The 8,727-nt window shown below is 54.1% G+C and overlaps 1 protein-coding gene across 4 annotated transcripts in view; it reads right to left on the reverse strand.

Moving 5' to 3' along the window:
* Positions 1-414: 414 nt before the first annotated feature.
* Arhgap27 (Rho GTPase activating protein 27) overlaps positions 415-8,727 on the reverse strand; it is a 29,386-nt gene continuing 21,073 nt past the window's right edge. For all 4 annotated transcript variants that reach the window (XM_057774892.1, XM_057774891.1, XM_057774894.1 and 1 more), the window contains 14 exons: positions 8,470-8,652; positions 8,201-8,281; positions 8,047-8,130; positions 7,749-7,816; positions 7,378-7,468; positions 6,650-6,754; positions 4,205-4,303; positions 3,181-3,286; positions 2,910-3,032; positions 2,739-2,837; positions 2,493-2,570; positions 2,256-2,390; positions 2,060-2,165; positions 415-1,947 (listed from right to left, as the gene is read on the reverse strand). In XM_057774892.1, coding sequence (XP_057630875.1) covers positions 1,770-1,947; positions 2,060-2,165; positions 2,256-2,390; positions 2,493-2,570; positions 2,739-2,837; positions 2,910-3,032; positions 3,181-3,286; positions 4,205-4,303; positions 6,650-6,754; positions 7,378-7,468; positions 7,749-7,816; positions 8,047-8,130; positions 8,201-8,281; positions 8,470-8,652 — 1,536 coding nt within the window. In that variant the 3' untranslated portion in view covers positions 415-1,769. The remainder of the gene's footprint in view (positions 1,948-2,059; positions 2,166-2,255; positions 2,391-2,492; positions 2,571-2,738; positions 2,838-2,909; positions 3,033-3,180; positions 3,287-4,204; positions 4,304-6,649; positions 6,755-7,377; positions 7,469-7,748; positions 7,817-8,046; positions 8,131-8,200; positions 8,282-8,469; positions 8,653-8,727) is intronic.

The following is an 8,727-nucleotide window of genomic DNA, read 5'->3' on the forward strand; positions in this document are numbered from 1 at the left end:
AACACAGCAAGAAAGCACTGCCTGCAAGTTAACGATGTCCTCATTCCACCCCACCCTGCTGCAGCCTCACCGTGAACATGCAGCCTCCAGCTTCGTGAGAAATGCATTTCTACTGACTGAGCCGCTTAGTCTGTGGTGTTATGGCAACACAAGCTAACTAAGCCAGCGTGGCCACAGACACACGTGTGCAGTAGTGTCTGTCACAACCAGAGGACATAACCCAGAGATCCTTCATTTGGCAAATAATTAGGAAAAGGTGGCTGCTGGTCCTGGTGATGCAATGTCAGTACTTGGGAGGCGGAGGCAGGATGATCAGAAGTTCAAGGCCAGCCTTAGCTGTACAGTGGGGTGGGATGTAGACAGACTGAAGATCACTGCAGGCCGTTATTGAAGTACGTTCGCCAAAGTAGGAGAATAAACGTATTTTATTTAGCAGTTGTTAGGTTGCCTTAAGACTTTAAATATGAGGTGTATGGTGGGAGGCCTCCATTTGTTCTCTTCTTGGCCCTGCTAGCATCAGGGCTGGGCTTGCCTCAGCCTTACTCACTGGGCCCTAAGCTCCAGAAAGCCCCAGAGCACAGTGCCTGGCACACGAGGGCCCACAATAAATATTGACTGCAAGAAACAAGGGGGAAATCGGAGTAAAAGGCTGGCATGGTATGAACGCTCAATAAATATTAGCTATTATTGTTTGTTGAGTTAGTGAGGGTTGGTGGAGCTAGGGGCTCAGATCCATAAACTGAGGTGGTGTGTGCATGGGGAGGGGGGAAGCTGACACGTGCTCAACTCTCTGTGCCCGAGGCTGTGACCTTTCTCCAGTGGGCACCTCCCAGCTCTGCACGGCAAGTGAGTACCCGGTAGGCACAGTCAGGGTGCAGGCAGAGGTTGGGGGCTTCTATTTGTGCTGTTTTTCTTCCCCCAGAACAGCTGTGGTAGGTTCCCTGTTGCCTGAAGGGACACCCGCCCCCCCCCCCAGCCCATGCAGGGTGCTCCTGGTGGTTTGCTCTGCTCTGCCCATCCGCAGTGCTGCAGAGGGGGCGGGGAACCACTTCCTCCTCTAGGGGCTGGGTTTGCTGTGGCGAGAGCCTTTGCAGGGATTCAGATCACCTTTGGAACCTGAAGTCGTTTGACTTTTGCTGCAAGCCCCAGTTCCCTGGAATCATGCATAGTGGGCGCGGGGTAAGCATGTGGTGGGCATGAGGAACATGGAGAGAACAGGGGTGGCCCAGGGAGAGAGCAACGCGGAGGAAAAGCCCGGAGGAAAAGCCCGCAGGTGGCCTGCAGCAGTGTGGCAAGGGAGCATAAGGCTGAAGAAAGCAGTCAGTGGCCTGGGCTGGCGGCCAGGATCAGTCCTCCCCTGACAGCAGGGACAGTGTCCGTAGCTGCTTCATGACTAGCGCAGGACCTCCTGCATAGCGCGGGGCCTACAGAGTCTCCATCAAGGCCTGGCCAGATGCAGGCCTGTGGAAGCCAGAATGCCTTCATCCAATCTCCTCCCAACCGCGGCCCTAGGAAGCACTCATCCGCCCCGACTCCCTGGAACATTCTCGCATTTGCACAATAGGCGGCGCTGTAATCAAGAAAGGGCCCTAAGGAACCCCAAATAGGGATACAGCAGGGAGAAATCACATTTCATGAACTGGGGTCATGAAGGGGGTCACCGTACCCTCTGAATTGAGGGATGTAGAAGTCACAGTGCAGCGGGGTGGGAAGCGGAGAGCCTCAGAGGAGGTCCAGCCTCATGGCCTCCAGCCACCCAGGGTCCGCAGTCAGTGCGGCGGGAAGATATCTGCGCACTGCTGTAGGATGAGCTCCACCACCTGGTTCTGGAACACCATGGTCATGGGCATGCTGGCCTCCTCCATCTCAGGCCGCAGCAGAGTGGGCCCGAACACTATGGCCACATTTTGCACGGACATACGGTTCTGCTCGCCATGCTCGATCACCCTGCAGTGGAAACAGTGGGGCCAAGAGCTCAGAGGCTGGGGAGTCTTTTAACAGGGGCCACAGCCACGACCAGCGCCCTCCATTTTGGCCCTGGGAAGTTTGGCGTGCTCACCGGCACAGGTGCTGGATGAGCAGTCGGAGCGTGTCGTGGTTGGGGGTGGGCAGCGTGCGCACCAGGTCACGTACACAGCGGCTGCGCTGGACTGGGTCCTGCAGCTCTGGGTGAGGGAAGGAATCAGAGGTGACAGTCTGCGGGCTGTGACAAGGGCGGGCCGACCTCCCCACCCGTCCTCTCCCTAGCCGCTCACTGATGGCTGCTATGAACTGGTGGAAGTGCGAGAAGGGGAAGAGGGGTTCTGGCAGCTCCCGGAAGAAGAGCTTCAATGCGCCCGTAATCACGTGGACGTCCTCCCAGCGCCCGTCGTCCAGGTCCAGGCGCTCATCTGCGGTGGGGACAGACCGGGGGATGGAGGGGGGTGGGGAGAGGCAGTCAGCATCCACTTGTGCTTTCAGCCCCCAGAGTAGGGACTGGGGAAGAACCTCACCGTGATCCACCTTATAGCGCAGTTTCTGGATGGTGGCCAGGTTCCCACTGATGCGGTACAGCCCGTCGATGTCCAGCCCTGTGGGAAGGGGAATGGCTGAGCCTGGAAGGGCTAGGGACCCTAGCAATTTCTACTCAGGATCCTCCCATCTGCTTCTCCTCGACCCTGTGCTCCCCCAAGGATCTCCACCCTTTGCTCCTAGAAGCCGGCCATGGAGCTCTGCCTTGTCTGTGCATGCGTACATACCCCGGGCCTCGACAGTGCGGATGCATTGCTGCACGAAGCGTGGCACGGGACTCCTCTCGCGCTCACACAGTTGAGCCAGCGCACATCCAAACACCTGGTCTGGAGGAGAGATTGGTCAGCGCCGCCCAGCCCCGTGCCACCTGAGCCCGGATCCCGGCGAGTCGCAGGTACCTTTGATGTAGCCCTTTTCCCGCAAAGACTGCAGAGTGGGTCTTCTCTGTAGGAATTTACGGAGCTTGTGCCGGACCCTGCTCAAGTCGCTCTCCAGGCCTCCAGGGCTCGGGGAAGGTGAGGCTGTCACAGACCGAACTCAGTCAGTAGGTGGCAGTGATAGCATTGGCCCTAGGGCATCACTTAGCCAGGGCATCACTTAGCCAGGGCATCACTTCCGGCCCCCCCAGAGGGGACTCTGGTTATCTCCCCACCTGACCCCATTGCACACCTGCATTCTGCTGCACATCCTCCTCCCGCCAGCTTCCCAGGCGATCGCTGGACCCGAAATCAGCACTGCTGGGCTCACCTTCCACCCCCTGGAGCAGGTCTGTGGACTAGAATCAGACAGCCTCAGAGAAGCCAGGCCTGGGGCCAGTTGGGGCCTCTCCCGAGAAGCTCTAGCCCAGAGACGTCCCAGGAAGAGATGGATTTCTCTTGGCAGGTTAAAGTTCCGGAATCAACATCCACCTTCCTTGGCTGCAGAGTCCTCCAGGAGCTGCGAGGTCATTCTGCCCTCTCCCTTTCTTTCTTATCCAGGCCGTCTTCAGCAGCCTCCCAGTTCCTGACCTCCTCACAATTTTCAGTCAACTCTCTACATCCCGCTAGACTGGCTCTCACTCATAAACTCGCTGAACCATTGCTGATCGCACCAATACCTCCTGCATCTGGATTCCTGCTGTATTAGGACAATCAAAATCTGGACCCAGCGCTAACTCATATGAAATCAAGAATCAAATACTATGAGGTCATTTCCATCTAAATAGCTGTAGATTTTGCTTGTCACAGCTGGGGACCAGACTCAGGACCATTTGCATACTGGGCAAGTCCTCTGTCACTAAACTATATCGTCACAATGCATGATTGACACTACCAGGGCTATGGCTCGACCTTGGGCAGGGCACTTGTCTAGCAGACACGAGGCCTTGAATTCAATCTGTTGACCCTTCATCTTCCAGTTCGAGCTGTCACTGCTGCCTGAGTCCGGTTCTTGGGGTACTTATGTACTTTTCCACCTGCCTTATAATGAGAAGTTCCTTTGGGTTGTGGCTGTACCCTCCCGTGGAATCTTGCAAGACCAGCCCAGAGCGGGAGTCACGTGCCTCTGGACAGCCCCTCTCACCAGCAGATGGGCTGCTTTTGCAGAAATGGCACCATTCCATTGGTGTCATAGGTTCTGGGTGCATAGCTTGGGGTCCTGCATAAAAGGCCCACGTCCCTGTCAGTCAGCCCTGGAGGTCCCAGGCTCTACCTACCAGCTCCTCGATGCCTTTGGCTATGGCCTTGTGCCAGGTGCTGATGATGGCTTCCGAGTCATGCTGGATCAGGTACTCTGAGCCATCTCGGCTTCGCAGCTGAAGGGACACAAGCCAGTCAGTTACCCCTGCTCCCTGGGTCTGTCTTGGGAGTAGGCTTGGAGTGTGTGTGTGTGTGTGTGTGTTGAGAGGGAGGTGACTTGTCCCTCCCCAAGAGACTCGGAGCCTAATAGAGCAAAGGCCTCAAGCCAGATCCAAGTCTTCCTCTTTGTTTAATGCTGTGGCAACAACGTTTGTGACAGGCAGACTAAGTGGGGTCACTTTCTTTGGGAGCACACAGCCAGTAGTGACAGATCAGAGCTCTGCAGGGCTCCTTGCTGCCTGACACGAACACAGCAGGCCTCCCCCAGGGCATTGGCAAAGTGATAGAAAATTCCTGTGGGAGTCTGGCTGCTGGAATGCAAAAAAAAAAAAAAACAAACAAACAAACAAAAAAACCCAAAAAAAACCTACAGGGAGTAGAAATAGATCGTGATTGGCTGACTCTAAACACAGTTGTCCCAGCTGCAATGCCTAGCTTTGGAAGTACGTATCAATCTAGCCCTTTGGTCCAGAGTGAGGCAGAACCTGGCTCAGACGGTGGGGAATGACTTCTAGAGTCAGAGAAAATGGTTTTTTGGTTGTTCTCCTTTTAAAATTATAACTCAGAGGCCGGAGATATGGCTCAGTCAGCCGTTAAGAACACTTCTTGCTCTTGCGGAGAACCTGGGTTCAGTGCCCAGCGCCCATAAGGAGGCTCACAACCATCCAGTTCCAACACCAGTTCCAGGGAATCCAATGCCCTTTTCTGTGGAGTACCAGGCACACATGTGGTGCACATGCATACATATATACACACATACATGGAGGCAAAACTTTCACACATTTAAATAAATATAGACCTGAATAAAGCTTGCAAAATCATCAGAAATGAAGCATGCAAGCTCCCTGCAGAATGTCTGGACTGTGTGTCTGACTTTCTTCATAATAAGCTATCAGAAGCAGACCCAAGGTGCCGGTTTAGCTTCCATGGAGCTCTTTGGAAGGGCACATATCCCTCTAGAGCCCAGGTTCATAAAGTTACACATTAGAAAGTTCTTTAAGAACCAAGAGTTAGGGGCTGGAGAGATGGCTCAGAGGTTAAGAGCACTGACTGCTCTTCCAGAGGTCCTGAGTTCAATTTCCAGCAACCACATGGTGGCTCACAACCATCTGTAATGAGATCTAGTGCCATCTTCTGGCCAGCAAGCATATAGACAGACAGAACACTGTGTACATAATAAATACATAAATCTTTAGGAAAAAAAAAAAAAGAACCAAGAGTTAGGACAGTTTGGATTCCCAGGAACCTAGAGAGGACCCTACCCCTAACAGGAAAGATCTATGTGATCAATCACTGTCCCTTTTCTCACTTGCTGCCTGGAGAAATAGATCTAAGTTTCCCTCAGAGACCACCAGAGCATCACCTATTCACTGTTTGCTCCTAGCTCCTCCCCATCCTGGACCATCCCTAACTTGTTTTTGACAGATAATGGCTACTTTTTTTTTTTTTTTTTTTTTTTTTTTTTTTTTTTTTGGTGGTGGTGGTTTTTACCAGTTCACTATCAAAGGGTTTTTTGTGCTTGTGTGTATTGTGTGCACGCATGTGTAGGCAGAAGCCAGAGTTCAAACCTGGGTGTTATTCCTCAGGTGCTGTCTACTTTGTTGTTGTTTTATGACAGGGTCTCCTGCTGACTTGGAATCCAACATTTAGGTTAGATTGGCTGGCCAGCAGGCCCCAGGGAATCCATGTCTGTTTTCCGTGCATTGGGATTACAAGCCTGTGCCACCAACCAGGCTCCTGAGTCTGTGTGACAAGTACTTCACTCACTAAGCCATCTCCTCTGCCCCTCACTGCCTGTGCTTTTCTGGAGTTCTGCCTCACTGCTCTTAGGGACGGTCACCCCCGCCCCCCGCGCCCCAACAGTGAAGGGCGTGGTACTACGGGGCCTTTGCCAGAGTACTCTTGTTCTACCTGCTGGGAAACCAGACCAACTTGTCACTAGACTATTCATTGGGGACCCAATAAAAACTAGAGTCTGGGCTCTGGTCAGTGAAAGCAGGTCTCTGGCTCAGCCCATCACAGTGAGCAGCTAGACTCAGTTCTCAGTCTCAGACTGGTGGCTGAGAGAGGGTCCTTCTGGGGATGGCAGTTTTATCTCCCAGAGACCTGCTTCTTACCCTCAGTGGCAAGGGCTATGGACTCTATACGCCAGAGTGGGTATTTCGGACAACACGATGAACCCAAGATGGGGCAGCCTTGACTTTGAGTCTTGAGCACTCCAGCCCCACTTTCTGTAGGACCCCATTCCTGGGCCCTGTCTGCAGTGGGATTTAGGGGCCCCTTCCCCCAATCCTACCACTCACCTCTAACACATTCTTCTTGCTGGATTTGTCTTTGGGGGCCCAATCGAGAGAGGCCCCCTTCAGTTCGACTGTGTACTCTGGGGTCGAGAGCTTGGAAGGATGCCTCTGTGGAGAAGGAAGGAATGGAGGAGGCAAAATTACAAGGGGTATTCACCCAGACGGGCTTGCTAAAATACGTGGACCGACACACCAGGATCCTAGAGCATCTTTGTCCTAGGACCTGCTAGCCAGCAGAAAGGAAAAGAGGAACGAGCCCAATCCCATTTTGTGAGCAGGTATGCCAGGCCCCAGCCTCCCAGCTCTCCAGACTGGAGCTGTCTATCACCAAGGACCCTGTTCTGCAGGGCCCAGTAGCTGGAGTGCTTTGTACTGTGGCGAACCTGCCAGCATTGTCCCTCTTTGCCACTATCCAGCTACCTTGGTACTTGGGAACCCATCTTCTAAACCAGCCTTTCTGGGCTGGAGAGATGGCTCAGCGGTTAGGAGCATTGCCTGCTCTTCCAAGGGTCCTGAGTTCAATTCCCAGCAACCACATGGTGGCTCACAACCATCTGTAATGAGGTATGGTGCCATCTTCTGGCCTGCAGGCATACACACAGACAGGATATTGTATAATAAATAAATAAATAAATAAATAAATATTTAAAAAAAAAAGTTAAACCAGCCTTTCCTAAGCCAGCTCAGAAAACAAGAGCAGAAGGTCTCCCTTGCTCAGTGACAGGTCTCACCAGGCCGCCCGCAGCTGAGGTTTTCGAGTCCTTGAAGAAGGTCAGGACGCCACCTTCCAGCACCGTCCAGGAGGCACTCCAGTGTTTTTTCCTGAGGACAGAGGGAAGTGGGGGTGGGCGGGGTTGAGATCTAGAGGACTCACCCCCACCCCAGTCCTCAGAGCTTGGGGCACTGGCCCCACAGAATTGCATCCCCACCACGTAATAGCTGGCAGGCAAGGAACCTTAGGTGCCTCGGTTTCCTCACAGGACTTTGCATGGTCACCTCACCACGAGGATTGGTAAGAGCGTGGCATAAGGGAGATTAGCACTTGGGGAACCGTATCATCACCGCCCACTCTGCCACGGTTGGGGTCTGGACAGGCCCTCACCGAAGTCTCTTCCCCTTGTCCACTGTCTTGGTACGATGGAGCACTCCGGCCTTGTCCAGGGTCTTGATCTAAGAGAATGAGGGGAAGGGGAAATGGTCATGACAGGAAAGCAGGAAGGAACAACGCTAGCATCTCCTCAGCTGGATGTTCCCTTACAGGCTAGGCCTGAGGCTCACCGCACCCTGCTATCCTCCCACCTGCTGGGAGGGAGGGTGATGTCCCCCAGGGCTTCCATGCCCCCTCTACGCTGGGTCTTACAGGGAAGGGAGGGGTATATTTCATCAACCCCTGACCCCACCTTCTCCTCCGGAGGGCTAGCCTGGGCTGGAGTGTCACTATCCTGGCTTGATTTGCGAACGCTCCGAGGGGCGGGGATGGGGACCTGGGGAGAGAGACACTGTCACCCATCATCCCCTCCACCTTCCCCAGCTCTCCCTTCCCCAGCTGTTTACCTGGGGCAGCTCCCACTGCACAGAGGAGTCCTCTAGGTTGTAGAAATATGGCTTCCCATGCTGGTCCTCCAACCTCACCCACTGTGGACACAGGAATGGTCAGGACCCTCAGCCCAGAGTCCAGGATGGTACTAGGTGCTGGAGTACCAGACTTAGGACTGAGTGGCGTGGGTCTGCCCTTTAGTCTCGAGGGGAGGTCCTAGTGGAGGAAGTCTGGGGAGTGCCGTGCCAGCAAGGTTGTCTAGGTTCGGCTGCTAGCGATGTCCCACCTGCTCTTGAGTGAACTGGTTGGTGTACAGCGTCTGCTTGTCTTCGGTAATGTGACAGGACCAGCCACGGGGTGCAGCCACGGGAGAAGTGGGGCCAGGATCACTGAAGGAGCCCACAGGAGAATAGTCCTCTTCGGGGTAATTACTCAGCAATTCGGGGTAGTCTGTTTCAGGAGTCGGGGGCTGCAGGGAGCAGAAGATGGAGTCAGAGGTTCTCTGTCTCCTGCCTCCCCAACTTTGTACCAGATCCACCTATTA

Source organism: Chionomys nivalis, chromosome 7, assembly GCF_950005125.1.
Source record: "Chionomys nivalis chromosome 7, mChiNiv1.1, whole genome shotgun sequence".
Taxonomy (NCBI): domain Eukaryota; kingdom Metazoa; phylum Chordata; class Mammalia; order Rodentia; family Cricetidae; genus Chionomys; species Chionomys nivalis.